The sequence below is a fragment of the Mus caroli genome, chromosome 11, assembly GCF_900094665.2.
Source record: "Mus caroli chromosome 11, CAROLI_EIJ_v1.1, whole genome shotgun sequence".
In the NCBI taxonomy this organism is placed as follows: domain Eukaryota; kingdom Metazoa; phylum Chordata; class Mammalia; order Rodentia; family Muridae; genus Mus; species Mus caroli.
In genome coordinates, this window is record NC_034580.1 from 37,889,119 (window position 1) to 37,909,052 (window position 19,934).

The 19,934-nt window shown below is 38.2% G+C and overlaps 1 protein-coding gene across 2 annotated transcripts in view; it reads left to right on the top strand.

Moving 5' to 3' along the window:
• Gabrb2 (gamma-aminobutyric acid type A receptor beta2 subunit) overlaps positions 1–16,163 on the top strand; it is a 207,480-nt gene extending 191,317 nt beyond the window's left edge. For both annotated transcript variants that reach the window (XM_021176879.2, XM_029483941.1), the window contains exon 10: positions 10,096–16,163. In XM_021176879.2, the coding sequence (XP_021032538.1) occupies positions 10,096–10,443 (348 nt within the window). In that variant the 3' untranslated portion in view covers positions 10,444–16,163. The remainder of the gene's footprint in view (positions 1–10,095) is intronic.
• The last annotated feature ends 3,771 nt before the right edge of the window (positions 16,164–19,934 follow it).

Below are 19,934 nucleotides of genomic sequence, written 5' to 3' on the forward strand. Positions count from 1 at the left end.
GTTGTGGGTAGCTGGCGAGTGTCAGCTGACCCTGCGCCCCAGCTGCCCAGGTGCTTTTCTGACCGGAACCTGTTTTCTGTTCTTATACTCACAATGGAGTTATTTGCTCTTTTTAAATAACCTTATCATTTCCTGGTACACACCAAAATCCTGTTACCAAATCCCTATATCACAAGATCAAAGAACTCAAGCCAACTTAGAGGGTATGCTTACATCATTAGCTTGTCCCAAGCCCATTCTTCCTACCTATTCTTAGTGCCTGTAGTGCATGAACGCTCACTGTCCCACTTTTCTAGCTTGTATGCCATGATGTGCCTGTAATGCATGAGTGCTCACCATACTCCTTTCTCTCACTCAGGCAGCTCTTGCCATTCTATCAGGAAAGGGCACACTTTATTCTTAATTCTAACTTCAACTTCCTATCAATTGTCCTAATATCCTTACTTTATGGTTTTTTTTTTGTCAAATACCCTAACATACCAAAATTATTTAAATCCAAATAACCTTTAAAAATTACTTAAATCAAGTCAGAAATTCTATAAAATTATTAACTCGTCTAGGCAGGGTTATCTCAAGAATTTTCAGCTTCATGTTGATGTGCAGAAAAGCTTGCCTAACGGAATGGCCCATCACCAAGGAAGTAACTACACCAAGTGATAGGTAGTGAGGGTCTCTTGGTGTCCATTCACACTAACCCAAATGAATGAGGAGTAGGCAATGAAAAACATGAGAAAGTACATTAGTAGCAAAAAACAATCCTGAAACAAAGTCTCCGGGGACATGCCACATCAGAGCTCACCCACTGATGCTGAGCAGGACAGTGAGGCCATCTCCAGGGAGCTCACTTGCCCACTGCAGCTCTTCCTGTATGAGACTTCCATACTTCACCTAGATTTTCTGGCTAAGACCCTTTAAGGGGTTGAGCATGATGACATCTGTCTATAATTTCAGAAAGCCCCAGTAGAAGGTAGGAAGTCTCAAGACAGTTAGTAAATAATGGTGTTGAAAAAGAAGGTGAAGGAGGAAGAGGGTGAAGAAGGAACAAATGAGGAGGAAGGGGAAGTGGTGTGGAGAAAGAGAGGAGGGGTACAATAAAGCAAGACAGAATTAGAAAAAAGGAAGAAGGGGATGACTGGGAGAACAAGGGAGGAGGAGGAGGACAAGGAGGAGCTGGAGGAAGTGAGGAAGAGCTGGAGGAGGTGGGGAGCAGGAGAGGGAGCGAAAGTCAAAATAGGCATCTGCTGTCATTGCTGAAGCTCCCGTTCTTGCCAATGCTTAAAAAAATTTGCAAAGGGCAGTTAATCTAAGAGGATGATCTAAAGGGTAAGAATGTCAATTCTGTAGACACCCATGCCTATCACGGAGTTCACAGGTTCATTCTGCAGTGATTGCAAGTGTTATGAGGCCTGTTACCAGGGTGCTTTGAAGAGAAGAGACTCCTATCCTGAGTTCTGCTTCTGCTTCCTCAGAAAAGTTCCACCTTCTCAGAAAATGAGCCATCCCCTAGCTCATTGCATTTATCTGCTAACCTGGTGGAATCTTTTTGTGAGAGAAGCAGAAACATTTCATCTGGTGACATTAGGATCATAGCAGGTGTCAATCATAAGGAATGACTGCACTGATTGAAGATGCGTAACATAAAAGCTGTTTACTAAGGAAACTTCATATCTAGTCAAAAAATAAGAATTATCAAAGCAACAATAATTGTCACTGTATTTCAAAGATGCTGAAATCTATTGCATACTACTTTTTTCACTCTGGACTGCAAATAATTAATGCAGTACATTTTCTACTAATTATTTATCAACACCAGAAAAAGTTTTAAGCATGTAACTATGCCTGAAGTAATCATGGACTAATTTATGATGCAAAGGGTAGTTCTCATTTGATGGTAGTAACTAACTTAATTAAAGAAAGCAGACCTTATATTCATTCTGGCTTGTGTTATAAATGACACCTCTTTGTCAGTGTGTTGTGTACTGGGGGATGTTGCTATTGTGGAGTCCACAGACAAGTATGGTTGTAGAGCAATTATCTCTCAGCACCTGGTTGGTCCCATGTAATAGGTCTCCACAGCCTGGCTTAGAAGAGCTTCCAGAATTATCTAACTCTGTTATAGATTCAATATACCATGTTTTGGTTTGGGTTTTATTTGTTTGTTTGTTTGTTTGTTTGTTTGAATAAGCAATTGTGGCACCAATTTAATATATTTTAAAATGAAGGAAAATATGGAAGTAGAAAGGGATAGAAGAAGGCAAAGAAGGAAAGAGGAAGGAATGAAGAAATGATGAATACAAACACATGCACGCACGCGCGCATATACTGCATAATACATATATAGTGAGACAAAAGCTACCTGGATATTGTGAAGTGTTCTTCCTACATCCAGTCCCAAATTCTAAATGCCAACTTTGATTGCTGTTTCTCTACTCACTTTGGTTCAAGGACTTGAAGAATCAACAGCATTGGCCTTCACTTGCACTGCTAAAATTCCCATTACACATTCTGCTTGGTTGAACTTTCTTTCACTTTACAGAATACTGAGCGTGTGCTAGGTATTTTCAGAGGATTTCCACCTCCAGAAAGAGTGCATTGGCTATCCCCAGGTGCTTAATGGTTCATTGACTTAGCATTTTAAGTCTCACGGGCCACAGTGCCATTTCATGGAAGATAAAACAAGATCTCCTACCCTCAGTAGGCACAGTGAAGGGAAACTATATAGTTAGAAGCTGTTTTTATCTGCAATTTCTCATGTACTGGGTAATGCCAGTGGTGAATTGAATTTTAAAATAGCTCTATTCTCCTTTCTCATGTAAGCTGGCGAGTCTAGTCTGAGAGATGTGACTTGTTTTTCTGTATATGACCTTAAACATAAGGGTGTCCCTGTAGATCATACATCAATTATAAATAGCATTCAGGCAAAGAATCAGTGAGTCTAAAGTCAAATTTGGAATTAAACAGTCATTTTACAAAAAGTAAGTCACACTCTTCAGAGCTTAATGTATTATTATTATTAAAACAAAAACAAAACAAAACAAACAAAAAACAAGCAAAATGCAATCCTTTAGCAGTCCAGTCTTCTTTCTCTGAAAAAATGTTGATAAGCAGACAGCAGTAAGGAAACAAAGCTGTATTCCAAATATCCTGAGTTAATTTACCAGTGTCTGTGGCAGTGTTCCCTGGGTCAGCTATCAGCCATGTCAGCAGAGGTGTCTCTGCAGCCAGTAGATCTGCCAAATGGATAATGTACAAGCTGTTTTCATTCTCAGAGGATCCTTACAGGAGAATCGTGTCTGCCTCTCAAACCCAGCACTTGACTCTTGATTGAAAAATGCAGCTCCAGGTGCATCTTGATTTCCAGACAGTGGCTTTAGATGGGAAACAACAGATTTGATTGATAATGGTGATTTTATACAACCTCCCCAAACAAGTGTGGTTTTACAAAGGAATAGGTGAATAAGAAGCAGAGCCTGAAATAAGAGCACAATGCAAAAACAGCTCATCTGCACCTGTGGGTTTACCTGCCCATCTCTGTCTTCTTTCTTTCCCTTGTTTGTTTTTGCTTTTCTCCATCTTGTTTCAGCTGCTATTAACAAACTGCCCATGGCTATTTGGATAGTTAGAAATAGCAGGAGAGAATAGTTTCATAATCTTGGTGTTTTTTCCAGGGCAATGGAGTTCACAGCAATACATTAAAGGAAAATGAGCTCTCCTTCATGTCCTCTGAAGAAACCAGGTTAGATGAGTTTGGTTTCACGTGTCTTTCCTGCTCTGGTGAGGAGAGACAGTTAGGAAAGGTTAGATCAGAAAAGGAGGAGGGGGAGGAGGAGGAGAAGGAAGAGGAGGAGAAAAAGGAGGAGGAAGAGAAGGAGGAAGAGGAGGAGGAAGAGGAGGAGGAGGAGAAAGGAGAGGAGGAGGAGAAGAAAAAAGGGAGAAACATTTTTAATTAGATAAAATCCATGGGTCAATGGCAGTGTCTTCAAATTTTCTAAAAATTATCATCTAAATGTAGTATGCAGAGAAGGAATTCAGTGACAAAACTCAGCCTGAAGAATTTACAGTTAAACACCTAGGATGGTCTCTTGGACAGGATTACAGCTGAAAGCTGAAACACTTTGAGAATCTCTTTCTAAAACCTTCATAGCAAATATTATCTTATAACAACAAATATCTCCAAAGAAAATGCAAGATAATCATTATTGAATTTAAAATCTATTTATTAAAATGATATTTGTTTTTTCTAAAAAATATTTGTTATTAATTTTGCTTTTATATAAACAGTAGAGAATTGAAAGAAACTTTGAGCAAATGTGTCTCAAGCCATGAATGCCTCTTCTACTTCAAATGTATCAACAGAATCTACAGATTCAGGGTCATCTGCTTCTACGTGTAAATCCACTGGTATTGGTTGCGTATATATTTTTCTGTTGGGTTCATCTGAGAACTCACAACATGCCACTGGCTAAAAAAGAAAAAAAAAGGTTATATATCCATTACTCAGCCAATCACAGCATCAGGAAGATACTTAATCAAGTACATTTGCACCAGGCACACAGAAACTGAGAAGAGAGATTTGGAAGGTATATTTTCAGATAGAAATTAGAATAAGTGGACAAGACATGATAAGCAGACAGAAAACAGATGTCTGCTCTTCTCACCTAAATGTGTTGGAGCTAACACAAGTTTTTCTAGCTCTTACCTTTAGTGACACAGTAAGCTCCAAACACTCTCATCCAGTCCTTCCTCTGGATAATTGTGTAAGGCTCCAGATGACTGCCCCACTGATGTAGACTGGTTCCATGCTCCAGCAAGGGAAAGTGGAACAGACCTAAATCTAATTCCTGCTCTGCCTCCTCTTCACTCTTTTCCAAGTGTGGGATCAGGGCCAGCTCTAAGTGGCTTCTGGGACAACTGAAAGTGTTCTGTAAATAAAATGCTTAATTTTCAACTTCAAGCTGTTAGTCACTAAATGCTCTTCTCTCTGTAAGAATGAAGGATCTGTCCTGGAAGTAACACTGGGCAGCATGGGAGTATAGTGCTTCTATTTTAGAAAAAGAAAGAAACAAACAAACCAACAACAACAACAAAAATACCTATGCAAATAGAGAAAGAAATCTTGGGGGCAGAGAGAGATGCAGAGGTGTTCCTGGGGCGTTCTGTTCTTTAGAATTATATGAAATCAATGAATTCACGTACTGATGACTCACAAAGAGGTGAATTAGATTTTAATTATCCCAAAATTAATTACATCAAACCACCCTTTACTAAACATCTACATTGCGATGAGAACAATGCAGGATTCTTGAGGATATAACAGTGACACAGTCAGACCTCCTTTTATGCTTCCTCAAAAAGAGTTGTCTGATAAACAACAAATAGCAAGAAAATTAGTATAATTTACTATCATGAGAATTTTAATGAAACTAACATATCAGGAGGAAAGACAAGCCTGGTCATCTGTCCCTGATCCCTGCCAGGATCTGTCTCTGATCCCTGCCACTGGAGTACTGACCATGTCATTCTTTGGCTTGACCTCTAGGCCCTATTTTTCTACTCCCACTCCCTCCCCCATACAGTTTCTCTTTTATTCCCCTACCATGTTTGATTTCAATTTCATACTTTCCTTTTTTAAAACCTACTAATTTCCCTTCGTGCTAACTGTATGCATATGGTTGTGGGATCATCAACTTAAGCTTAGGTATATAGCTCTGATTTTCCCAGCCAATTCTAGGAAAAGCATTTTTCTCCTTCATTTTTTCCTGTTTTCTACAAGGTCTACTTTAGAGCACTCATCTTCACTTTCCTCTTAAAAGTTGAGTTCCTCACCAAAGAGTGCCCATTTGTTCCATGCTTGGGATCACCAATATGGAGAATTTTCATCAGGTTTGCTCAGAAGTTCATGAGCCATATACCTGAAGAAAAACTCTCCCTCTGCCTGAAGCCATCAATTGTCAATAGCTCTCCTCAACTGGGTGTGGAGCTTCATGAGGCTCTTATCCATGCTGGTTTTTGACTGGGGTAATCTTGTAGAGCTGTTGTCCATGTAGTCACAGCTGCTATGAGGTCATGTGTGTAACAGCCAAGTCATGTCTGGCAAATACTCTCCCACTGCAGGAATCTAGTGCCCCTGAATTCTATGATCTTTCTGTTCACTCTTACACAGCCTTAGTGTGTGTGTGGGGGGGGGGGCAGGGTCAGTGTGCTATAGATGTTCAATTTATAGTAAAGGCACACAGATAGATAATAAGAGATTGCGGAGTAAAATTGTGTGTTGAATTTTTAATAACAATCTTAGCTATGGTTTGTTGAATGCTTGCTATGAACAAAGAGAGCCTAAGTATTTTACATATACAGCTGATCAGTCCCCTCCCTCACCCCCCCCCAAAAAAAAACCCAGAAAGCTGGTGCTAATCCTTTCCCTAACTGACATTTAGTAGAACTGAAATCAGAGGTTAAGACTTAGTTCCAAAGGTAGTACCTGAATAAGCAAAGATTGTCACAATCCGCGGTCATAAACAGGACAGTGTACAACAACCTGCCTTATGGCAGAAAAGAGAACGTGATCTAAGTGCTCTTTCAATCCCAAAGCAAACCTGACAAGCACTCTCCATATTGGTGATCCCAAGCATGGAACAAATGGGCACTGAGGAGTGCTCTTTGGTGAGGAACTCAACTTTTAAGAGGAAAGAGAAGATGAGTGCTATAAAGTAGACCTTGTAGAAAACAGGAACAAATGAAGGAGAAAAATGATCTTCCTAGAATTGGCTGGGAAAATCAGAGCTGTGTCACTGAACTTTAAGCATATCACAGTGAATTACAACTGGCCTGAGTCTCTTTCCTGCCTGTTAATTGAGAAATGAATTACATATGAAGATGGTTATTTCTTATTCCTACGTACTTCATATCTCCATAGCCATGGGTAAGGATTTTCTGGAAAATGATGTTTTAGATAAATTAATTTTTTTCTGTTATTGACTAGGTAATTGAATCTAGATGGAGAGTAATAATTTATGGTTTAAGTATTTTGAGCCAATTGTGGTGGCACATGCCTTTGATCCACAAAACTGAGGAGGCAGAGGGAGGCAGATCTCAGAGTTTGAGGCCAGTCTGGCCTACCGAGTGAGTTCCAGGACAGGCAGGGCTACACCGAGAAACCCTGACTCTAAAGAAAATGAAAGTCACAAACAGTCGTCTGGAGAAGGGGTCTCTGCCGAACAGTAGCAGCTCATCGGTTGTCCACAGGTATTCCATAGGCCTCACTCCTCTCCACCACGACTTTTCTCTTCAGCCTGGCAAGACCTCCAATAAGATGGAGATGACTGTGTTTACCTAGGGAAAGATCATCTCCTGAGTCTATTCTAGAAGATCAAATTGCATCATTCAGAGAACAGCGGTTTTACTTTTATAAGATCAGCTATGCATTTTGGAGTGCTCTCTATGTGTCGTGTAAGGCAGTATGTGTAAGTCAATGCAGTAGCCTTTCCCGATGGCATGGTTATTTATTGTTGTTGTGAATATTAATATTAATATTAATATTATTATCATTATTTTCCATATTCCTGGTATTCATATGTATCTCACTATAATGTACACACTTCATGACAGCCAGTTTGAACAGTGCTTTAATGTCTACCTTCTTACATATTTCCTTTCAGATCGTTTCCCCACATCCTATCTTAGCTCTCAATATAGATGAAGGAATGTTTAGCTTTCTAACACCAAAAAGAGCAAATGGAAAACTACAGTTTGATTTGTACCCAATGTTGTGTCTGGAGACTGCTCTTGCCATGCGGACTCTGCAGCAGTGTAATCGTCCTCAGCACTGGAACTATCCATAACACTCACTCTGCTAATCACACTCAACAGATCTCTTGAATTTGTAAATTAAAGAGAAATACATGATAAGGCTCCAGGGATCATTGAATTCAACTCTTGGATTTCATACATAATAAGATAGAAACTCATTGAAGTTAAATATATCATCCAAGGATAATTTGTGTAAAACTTAGAAAAGATTACTTTTGATGGGTGCCAATACTCTTATTATGGTTGCTACTATTTATTCACACAATTAACAGCCAAGCCAACAACTAATTTGAAACATCTCTTAATACTATCACACTTTATAATAAGGCAAACATCCTGGTGTTGTAATGAAAGAAGCTCTGAGAAACCATTAGAGAAAAATTTGAATGCAAAAATGTATTTCCTGTATGGGTAAAAAGCACAGCAAACACAAATAACATGGAGCAGCTGCTGTGTTGTGTTGGAGCAGCAGGGAGTGGTGAACAGTCAAATCTCTCACTTGTGAATTTGAATTCTTAAAAGATGAAGCTTTGAGTTTATAGTTTTCCCTAGGGATCAGGTGTCTTGGAGGCAAGTTCAGGTGAACACCCTTACCTGTGAACAGAATAGGGCCTCGTTATAAGGAAGCTTTTGAGTATTTAGTGCAATAGTTGCTGCAGAGAATTGAGCAAAGCAAAAGCATTTCAGTGCCCCCCCTTTTTCTTCCTTAGGCTGAGAACTAACCAGGCATCACAATCACTGCTTTGGGAGTCAGTACTCTTGTGTCATATATGTATTTACGTTTCCAAATTTCATCATGTTCCCAAAATAATTTGAATAGCATTGTTGTTTAGCCTATTATAGTATAGTCTATAGTCTATTAGTCCAGCAAGTAAAATTATACCATAAACAAATACAGAATATTTGACAAAGGGGGGGGCAGAGATTAACTGATCAACTATTATGCCCCAGAATGTTTTATATTTTATAGCATCTATTTCTCAAAAGGTCTTAGTTTTGAAATTATCATATAAGACCATCAAAATACATCTGAATGCTAATTACTAATATGTAGTCCTTGTTACATTTTGTTTTCTGAATAATCCATGCTCACACTACTGTATCATGTAGCAAGTTGTTTATATTTTCTGTCTCTCTATATATCACTTATATCATTAGCCAGATTTTCCTTACTTCATTTATTTATTACTTTTATTAAGTCTTGTTTTATATACAGCTTTGTAAATTATGTTAGTAACATAATAGAGTAGTTTTGTATTTTTAAAGACTTTTTTGTTTTTATTTTATGCATGTGAGTGTTCTGCCTGCATGATCTGTACATGTAACATATGTGTGAGGTGCCCATGGAGGCCAGGATAAGGCACTGAATCCCCTGGAACTAGATTTCAGCTGCTTGAAAGCTACCTTGTGCATGCTGGGAACCAAACCCATGGAGAAATTTCAGATTATTAAATCTTGCCTCAAGCAAGAATATTTTAAAAACAAATATTTTAGAGTGGGTCAATGTGACACTAGTATTTTGTGACAAATCATGTTAATATCTATGGCAGTCATGGTCAATGGAATAAAATATAAAGCTCAACTTACATAATCAATGGCTCAAAGAAAATATACATGTAGGATTTTTGAGGAACATACAAAAATATTCTATTTCTCAATCAATGCACAAAAAGAATTTACTTTTTCTTATTTTATAATTTTAAATAAAGATGATGGACATGTAGCTCAGAGGTAAAACTCTTACCTATAATGCTAAAAGCTCCAGGTACAGTGCCCAACATGACCAGAAAGGAAGAAAAAAATGATAGTTGCTATACCTTGCTTGATTCTCAAAATAAATATAGTCAGTAAATATATGTTACATAAATGTGTGAATATAATTCAGTGACCAATTCCCTACCATTATACCATACATAATAAAGTTGAATTGTGCATCTGTTTCTGTCAAGTAAATAATATAAATTATGTGAAGGGATGGTTCTTGACTTCTATTTCTCAGCATGGGGTAAGTAGAAATTATGAAGCCGGTGCTAGTTAATCTATTTTAATTACATTATAGGATCCTCTGGGACTGAATCTATAAGATCTAGTAAATGAGAAACCTGAAAAGTCAAATACCTCATAGTGGCAGAGCAGCGATTAAAAGTCTCACCCTGCAGTATGAAAGCTAGCTCTCTTTGTCACTGTGATGTACAGTCTGTAAAGTGCCTGTAAGAGTTCCTTGTGGTAAGAGCATCAGCAACGGCTTATAGTTTCAGATGTACCTTTTCTGATTCTTCCTCCTTGCAGATGGACCCCCATGAGAACATCTTACTCAGCACGCTTGAGATAAAAAACGAGATGGCCACATCCGAAGCAGTAATGGGACTTGGAGACCCCAGGAGCACAATGCTGGCCTACGATGCCTCCAGCATCCAGTATCGAAAAGCTGGGCTGCCTAGGCATAGTTTTGGCCGCAATGCTCTGGAGCGACATGTGGCACAAAAGAAAAGTCGCCTGAGGAGACGTGCCTCTCAACTGAAAATCACCATCCCCGACTTGACTGATGTGAATGCCATTGATCGGTGGTCCCGCATTTTCTTCCCTGTGGTGTTTTCCTTCTTCAACATTGTCTATTGGCTTTATTATGTGAACTAAACTACAGCCTTCCATGAGAAGCAAGGACTGGATTCCTCTTCAAACAGTTGTACAGCCTGATGTAGGACTTGGAAAACACATCAATCCAGGACAAAAGTGATGTTAAAATACCTTAGTTGCTGTGCTATCCTGTGGTCCATTTCATACCATTTGGGTTGCTTCTACTAAGTAAGGAATACACTAAGGTCCTCGCGGTTTTCCAGTTACAACGCAAGTGATTTGTACACATGCTGGCAAGATCAAGTGTGAAGTATTCCACTTTATCAGTTTTAGTACACAGCCTACTCAGAGGGTTAGTATGTAGATTCTAGATGATGCTAGAAAGCTCAAGAGCATGGGCAGTCAATTCTCTGAGACACAGTCATTTCCAAACGCCTTCCATCATTGTTCCTATGATTGGCATGCAGTTGGGACACCACTGTGCATATGAAACATTTTCTGCAATAATGAGAACATGCTACTTCAATATGGACTTTGAGGTCTAAGCCAGATGATGATGATGTCGTGGAGTGGTGATTCTCAAGGGTCTAATAGATTCATATGCATTTTGAGCACAATGGAAGTAAGGAGGTGGGACAAAGCTTTAAAGAAGAGACTCAGGAATCCAGTTTCTCTGGTCTGTTTGATTGCCTACAATGAACTGGCAAGCATATCTTTCATGTGGGCCTTAGGCTGAGGAAGATTTCCGAGTAGACCATGTACAGCAGCCAAAGTTAACATCTTGTCAAAAAGCTGTTTCCAAGGTGGTTAAAATAAAAATTAATAGCATAGAGCTCGGTCAAAAGTCCAGAAATGACTGTGGTTAAGAATGAGTGAAATAACCAAGTGTGACCCTTATCACTGCTACACAGCATCTGGTCTGAACATAGCGCTGAGCAGAAGGACTAGAATGAAACAGAGTGATTTGCCCTTGTCGTGAGCTTAGCATAATTTATGAGGATTTTTGTAAATCATTTATCTCATCAAAAAATAGCTATCAAATAGAGAAGTGGAGGGAATTAGAAGTAACTTGATAGCTTATATTGAGAATCATTCTAACAGTCAACTGTAGAGCACAGATGAGCAGGTCACTTTTCTCAGTGTCAGCTGCTCTTACATTGTCCTCCTCTGGGTTTATTTCTGACTGGAATACAGTATTTTTAAAAAGAGAATTTGCTCTTTCCCCAAAAGGATTAGTCATCATCTTCAGCTTTTCTTGCTTTCAAAATTTCTCATTTTACTATTAGGAGACAGCCCCAGTGAGGCTTTGCTGAGACCGTGTGAACTGGCTTTTCTTTTGTATTCTCCAAGGCTTGTGCATGCACAAATGGAATCTGTGGGTCAGTGGGGTTTGATCATGTAAAGGGTGTTTACGTTGTATATATTGCAGTCTACTTAATCAAGCAAAACATGGAAAGTAGTGGGCACTAGGGTTAGAACGGGGCTGTGGTGAGTGAGTGTTGCCCTCCCAGCTCGTGGTACAGAAGTGAAGAGAACTGACATCACTGGCTGCTGTGGTGGGTCGTTATTATTCTGCCTTTCAAATTATGTAATTGTGCATCTTTCTATATTGGGCATACGCATTCTTTACAGAAAAGAGAATAGGGTAATATATTTTATTTTTTGTCAATGGGGAGGGGGGTCCTATTTGGCTTTTACCTACAGAAAATACTAAATTACTATGTTTTCTATACAATTGACTCTGATTGGCCTTTACCTCAGAGGATGACTTTGCTACTTCTATTTTTAAAGCAGTCGAAAACAATTCTGTCTTCAGAGTAGGGTCCCCAGTTAAGTGTATAGGGGTCAAGGCTGGTATTATTCTGCAGATGAATCTTTCCCCTCATGATTAACAACCCTAGGATAGTAAGCATCATTGTGTGCTTCTATTCCAACAATTAAAGGGAAACCAGAAATATAAATAAAAGTTTATCATTCATTTTCTACATTTAACAAAGATGGGATGGTAGGTTTGGGGGGGGGCTTGTTGTTTTGTTGTTGTTGTTGTTGTTTGTTTGTGTTTTGCTTTTTGTCCTCCCCCCAATCAATATTGGCATGTTTGGCTCCTGTATTTTAATTATGTGCTTTACACTTTTGAGTTTTAGTTACAGGACTACAGATCTGACTGAGGATGTTCACATGTGCTCAGAGTAAAGATTCTTCAGATTTCTCCAGGGCTTTTTCCTACGAAATCATTTTGGGGGGATCACAGTAATAAAAGTGCCTATCCCTTGTCAGCAGGGGTGACGTCTGAATGGAAAACTACAGGAAGAAGCGTCACCGTAATCTCAGGGGCACACCGTGACATGCCATTCGGAAACAACTTTTCTAAATACAACTCAGAGCCTAAGCCTAGGCTCCCATTAGCAATTTCCATAAAAGCCATAACAAAATCCTTGATATTGTCATTTGTGATTGTAACAAACTCTTAGATGTCCAGGGAAGTCAATCATATAATTTAGATCAAAATGGAGAGAAGCAGCGTCACAGGGTGGGCTTCACATGCTTATGACCAGCAAACAGATTTCTGGTCTAACTAATGCAGAGAAAAGATGGGACCTTGCAATCAATGCCCTAGAGTGAACCATATGTTGACATTCAGTATCCACGTAGGTAGAGAACACTGACTCCTCCCGTCCAGAAATAGCAGTCCATGTAGAATTTTTTTAAAGCTACATATTTAGTTGAATTAGAATGCAGGAAAGGGTGCTAGGTCTGATGAATCTGGGAAAACCAATTAGTTTGTTACTCAGTAATTAAACTAATGGACCACCAAGGTATGTTTTGGCAATCTTGAAATGGTATTACTATCCGTTTATACATATGTATAGTTTTTTTCTTTTGATTATACAATAGCCAGATAGCCAGCAATTAAGGTGTTTTTTCATCTTTGAGAAATTAGTAGGCAAATTCTGACTCTCAAATGCACAGTCTACACAAAATCTCTGATCTCAATCTGTATATATATATATTGTACATGACTGCTTGTAGGTATGAAATGCACCTCCGAATTGAAATCTCATGCAGCATACCCATATGTTTGCATAGGAATGTTACAATTATTTCTACTGCAATTTAACAACAGGGGATAGGACGCAAGCAGTGTCATCTAGTCTTTCTGTCTCTTCATTTCAAAAAGAGCAGTGCTAAGTAAAATAATAACAATAATAATAATAATGATTTTTTTTTTTAAAAAAACCAAAAGACACTACATTCTAGGATTAGTACCACACAGAAGTGATCTGTCGAGCTTACAAAAGCACAAGACATCACAAAAGTGCAGTGGAATTTCTAATGGAGAAATAAATCACAGGCATTTTAAGGAAGACCTGCTTTAAATCGGCAACTATGACCAACTCCATTTTCTGTAGGTCACTGTGTTTCAGTCTTATAGCTAACTTCATGGTCAAAAACAACAACTGAAAACATCAACACAGACAGGTCTTATAACATATCTACATGTGTATATGTGTATATAGAGATCCATGCAAACACATATGCATATGTATGCATTCATACGTCAGAAACAAAAGGAATCAACAAAGAGTTATTTCCTTCATATGACTTTTTTTTTTAATTTGGCAGCCAACAGTCACCATTCTAAAATAAATAATACAGGGTACTGAACATCTCTCTCAGCAAATCAATGACTACAGTTCCTAAGAACATTGCACAGTTTGACTCTACAATAGTACTGTACCTCAGAATATGAGATGTTAACTAGTTTCTGCATTGCTTGTCAAATATCCATTTGCTCTCTTTTAAAGGACACAGATAACACTATCCATTGGTGATGTAAATTGAAAAAAAATAAAATTAGGAATATGGGGAAAAATCCTCTGGAGAGGAGAAACAAAAAAAACAAAAAAACAAAACAAAACAAAAAAAAAAAAACCAAACTACCCCTTACCATGATGGTCAGGGAAATTTACAACTGTAGCAATCATGCCATTTTGCTAAGTGTACAGAATCTGTTATGTAAGCAAACATAACTTTCACTGAGAGTGTGTAAATATTTAAACAGATTTCTTAAATATTTTTAACTTCTAATTTGTATTTTACGGTAAGGCAATGTACTAATTCTGTTTATGGCTTACATCAACGTGCTATGTTATGTACATAATTAAATATGCTGTAAATTAATAGTCAATAGATACAAATAATTGCTTAGGGTTTTTGTCTTAATTTTATCTATTTATTTTTTACTAAGTATGTTTACTGCAGTGCCCTGGCAGAGTAATTTAAACACCCTTTTACATAAATGATTTGGGAATCCCATACATAAGGGTTCCCACTGCTGTTTCTCACATACAGGTATGAATACACACACACACACACAGAGCATCGTCTACTCTCTGCTTTTCACTCCCATTTTTTCCCTCTTAGTGGGAAATGTAGCCTTGTTTTGGAGTCATATTAACAACCAAGAGATGCTTTTAAAATGGTAAATGGAAAAAAGGAGAAGTGCTTAGGATTAACTGAATAGTTTTTCTATGCTAGAGTAAAAGAAGCCAAAGTTTGCAAACTATAGCTAGTCCCCCAAAAGTAGACATTTATAGCAGCACTGCAGATAACAACAACAAAAATTATTCGTACCAGCTCCAGAAATTTGTTACATATGATGCATGCTGGAAGAGGTTTTTTGTTTTTGTTTTTGTTTTTGTTTTTTTTAAAGTATATGCTAGCATTTGTCTTTAGATAGTATTATTCCTTTCAACCAAAGACTCCAGAATTATTTTTCAAAAGCAAAGGGGAAAAAAAAAAAACAAAAGAAAGAAAGGAAATGAGAAAAAAAGAGTCACTGCTTCACACCAAAGTTTAAATAATTTTTCCAAATGCAGTAGGGAGATGGTTTTAAAAAGTAGAAAGGAGTCGATAGAGAGTAAATTCAGAAGCTGCCCTGAGAAAATTATTGTTTGTTTGTGTGTTTGTTTGTGTTTTTAAGTTGGAAAAATATAAAGCTGTACTCATAAATAGCTTTACTTTTGGGAAATTCATTGAGAACATTTCTCTAGATATGTGCAAGATTTTGACATCAATTTTCAATTTGATTTAAGAAGTACTTTTGTGATAAACATCCAAAACGATGAAAAGTAAGAGTTTATTTTTGAGTTCTAAAGCAAAATGCCACTCCCTGTCAGATCACCTCTGTCTGAGGCCACACCCATCACTTTCCACTTGAATCAAGTCAACATTTCCATCAACTTCTATTCTTTCTCATTTTATGATTTAGTTCAGTGGTTAAGAGTCCACACACATCCATTTTAAACACAATTCACTCAAAGTTGCTTATAATTTAAATTCCATGCCACTTACAATTTTTTTCTTTGCATGGGTGTTTAAATAGTTCTGTTATGGAATTGTTCCTGCATAGTTCTGAGCTGTCCTTTTATAAGAAGTGATGTTCCAGTGTCTTCACAATGTAGTGATTATCAGCCTTACAACGACCTTGTAGCCTTTCTGAACACACACATCATGCTCACTCCCCAATGGCTAGAAAATGCAAAGCACTAGCAGGATTCATTGCATCCGTTTTCACATCTTTCTAACATCAGGACTTCTAAAAATCTCTGGGATACATGCGGTAGTAAAATTCAAAAGAGGATTATCAATGAATAGCACATAAGAATTATTTTCATGAATTTCAACTAATTGCAGCCAGTTTCAGCATGTAAATATATAATAATGTTGGCTAGTGTGTAATTCTTGACCTAAGAAATATAAATAAAAGCAAAAAGTTCTATGTGTGGCTTTTTTTTTTGTATGAATGTCCATGTGTGTGCCTTATGCTGTAATCATTTCTGAGAAACATGGGATTTTTATAAGCTTTGAAGTCACTATCTTGCAGATGTCAAGTTTGATTTTTCTGTGATGCCTACAAGCAATGATTATGCACACACCTAATACACGAACTCTCAGCTTTCTAGTCTGTAAATTGAGGTACACATTTGCCTTACTTATAGGGTAAAGATAAAATGATGGAGCTTGAAACACAGGAGGACATGAGTAAGTGGTCTGTAAAGAATATATCGCGACAGCTTTTTATTTATCACCCTTGAACATTCAGCATATATTTCACAGCTACATTTCCCATCTTTAAATTGTCTCAGTTATTACTGTCTTACTAGTTTAGCTATCATTATTATAGGTTAGAGATAACCAATTAAAAGCTGGGTGGGTTTTCCTTATGAAGATACAATAAGCATAAGACTTCATGTGTTTAACCTTCGACATGTATCTGAGGATGAGTAACTGGATAGAATCCCTGAACCCTTATAATAATCTTAATAGAAAATGTAACTCATGCTTAACAAAAAATGAGTATATTGCTTGCGTATAGAAATCCAATGTGGGCTTTCCCTCAAATTCTCACAAATGACTTCTACATCATCACTGAGATGGGGGGGGGGCAGCAGCTCTGTCTGCTGTTCACTTACTTGATCACTCTTCAAGAAACCTTGGTGTCAGACCTAGCCACAGGTTTACTGACATGGGGAAAGCAGAGATGAGCATCCATGATCCTGCCCATCAGACCCAGCTGAAAGTCTTAGCTCCAATGGATACTTTAGTGACAAATCCAATATCTTCCACCCTTACTTATTTTTGAATTTTCAACATGATTTTGGTGGAAGATGTTACCCAGAAGGAGGTGTCCTTCCCATACACAATTGTCTAGTAAAGTCACAAGTTTAAAGGAGTTGTGGATCTCAAAAGAGTAGATGATATGGAAAAGAGGAAATATTTATAGGATGTGTGACGGTTCTGTTCTCTAGGGCTATATTACAAATTAAAATCTAGGTACATGAAACACAATTGCACTAGAAAACACGTGCACGTGTGCATATGTGTGTGAGTGTGTGTGTGTGTTTGAGTGTGTGTGTTAAGTTAGAGATTTTCATGAGAATGGGTAAAACTGCTAAGAAAAACTCAGCATTGAGGCAAATAAAGGTATCTTTTAAAATAAACAGGAACAGTTTTTCCAAAGAGATTAGGAAGAAAGACAATAAGTTACATGTCAATCAAAAACTTAAACTTTGTTCACTGGCTATGACCTGGAAGAATGGTACAACATTAAGAAGATGGCACAGAGGAACATAGAAGGCCAGGTTCAAAGCCCTGCCATGTGCATGCTGCTAAAGCAAGAGTGGCCTGTGACCACAACCAAAGAAGCAATCAGAATGAGCTATCAGAACAAAGGCCTTTACCATTGTCAGTGTGGCTTCATTTAAGAAGTAAGACTCTTTGGTTGGTTTAGTCCCTGGGAGCTCTAGGGGTTCTGGTTGGTTGATATTATTGTTCTTTAGGTTGGTTGATATTGCTGTTCAGCCTCATATGTAACAGAGGATGGCCTTGTAGGGCATCAATTTGAGGAGAAGCCCTTGGTCCTTAGAAGGCTCAATGTCCCAATATGGGGGAATGCCAGGGAAGAGAGGCAGGAGTGTGTGTGGGGGTGGGTTGGGTGGGTGGGAGAAAACCCTCAATAGAAGCAGGGGGAGGGGAGATGGGATAGGGGTTCCTGGAAGCTCTGGGAGAATGGGAAAAGGAATAACATTAGAAATGTACATAAAGTAAATATTGAATTAAAAAAGAAGAAGAAGGAGAAAGAAGGAGAAGGAGAANGAGAAGAAGAAGAAGAAGAAGAAGAAGAAGAAGAAGAAGAAGAAGAAGAAGAAGAAGAAGAAGAAGAAGAAGAAGAAGAAGACTGACTGCTATGTTCCTAGGCAGGACCTGGATAGTCTGTGATCAGTTTGGAGCTTGAAGTGATAGGAAAAGCAAGAAGATGAATTTGTTGACAATGTAATATTCCCTGAAAGAGACATGTTGAAAGTTAACAAACTGAATTAAGAATTAGTAGAGCCTGTAACCCTATGTCTTACAGACCATCATACTGAAAGCTTAGTAGAAGCAGTAAGCAGAAACCGTAAACTTAGTAGAAACTTTCTATAAGAGGAAGTGCATATCTGGGAAGACATACTTTATCTGAGAAGTACCATTAAAGCATTTTGAAGGATTACATGTCCCTTGTTGGTAGCTTAATCTTAGACTGCAAGAAATCTCCCACTGACTACCACCAGCAAACTGACTTTTCCCCATTTCAGAAAATCATGGACTGCTCAGAAAGATCCAGATCCCTTCTCATGTGCTCAAGCAAGGACATCAAGTGGGTTCTGTAACTACAGTGCCCGAGCTGAGTTCAACCTCACAACCTCCAAGAAAATGCATAGACAAGGTTCCATGACACTGTAACTGCAACAGGATCAGTCTTCTCTCCTTTCACAGAGGCTGCCATTGCTCAAATTGTGTGTGTGTGTGTGTGTGTGTGTGTGTGTGTGCTTTCAAATAAAGTTGCAAAGTTTTCTCTTGTCTCTGGTATACAATCTTGTTTCAGGTTCAGTAAAAGAGTCTGTCTTAAACAAGTAAATCAAGATAGAAGACAATAAGGCATTTATCCTTTGGCCTCCACATGAGCACACATGAGTATGCATAACTGTACACATATACCTCTCTCTCTCTCTCTCTCTCTCTTTCTCACACACACACACACACACACACACACACTTAATCCAGAATTTTCTGAAATGACAAAAAAAAAAAAGGTGATAAATTTGATCCTAACTGCAGTAACACTGAAGTTGATAAAACAGATTGGAAATCAATTCACAGTAGTGACCTGAAGGATCTAGTATCACCCTTCATGCCCCAAGAAAAGAGCAAGGAGAAAGGAAGTGTAATTGGGGAAAGGAAAGATGGAATTTGGAAATGGGTTAAGGTCCTGACACATACAACCATGTAGTATGTGCTGTAATTACAATGGCACAATAGAGTGTTCAGGGAACTCGTCTGCTGCATAGAGCTTGCACTGCTCGCCCAGCTTGCTGACAACCAACCTGTGTACTCAGCCCCTTTGCTTTGCTGCAACCCAACTCATTGTAGCTTTGGTGCAGCTTTGAGGGCCTCACGTTCTTTAGGAGGAGTCAGGAACAAGAAAAGAATAAAATAACATTTTCATTCTCAAGCTTCCTTTATATCTACAGTAATAGCACACATGGTGCCCATGTGCAGAACTCAGAGGATGACATTGTAGAACTGGTCCTCTGCTTCCATCTTTAAGTAGTTTCTTGGAATCAAACTCAAGATGTCAGACGTATGCAACAAGCTCTGTTACCACCTGAGCTACTTCTCCTGTCTAGTTTTTTTCTTATTCTCTATGTATTTTGAAAAGCCAAGAATTTCCAAACTCTAGATATTTTTATTGTTATTTCCAATTTACTTAAGTGGAAAGGGGCATTAAAATAAATCAAGTGAGTACATTAAATGTAACATCTCAGGAATTTGAAAGCCAAGTTTTCTCCCTGTATATAGGATTCACTTTTTTCTATCCTCATTAAAAAGTTTTGAGTAATCAGTTTCACAATGTGAGAAATTCGTTGGCTTCCTTTATCTCTTTCTTTTTTCTTTTATTGGGTCCTCTCCTCTCCTCTCCTCTCCTCTCCTCTCCTCTCCTCTCCTCT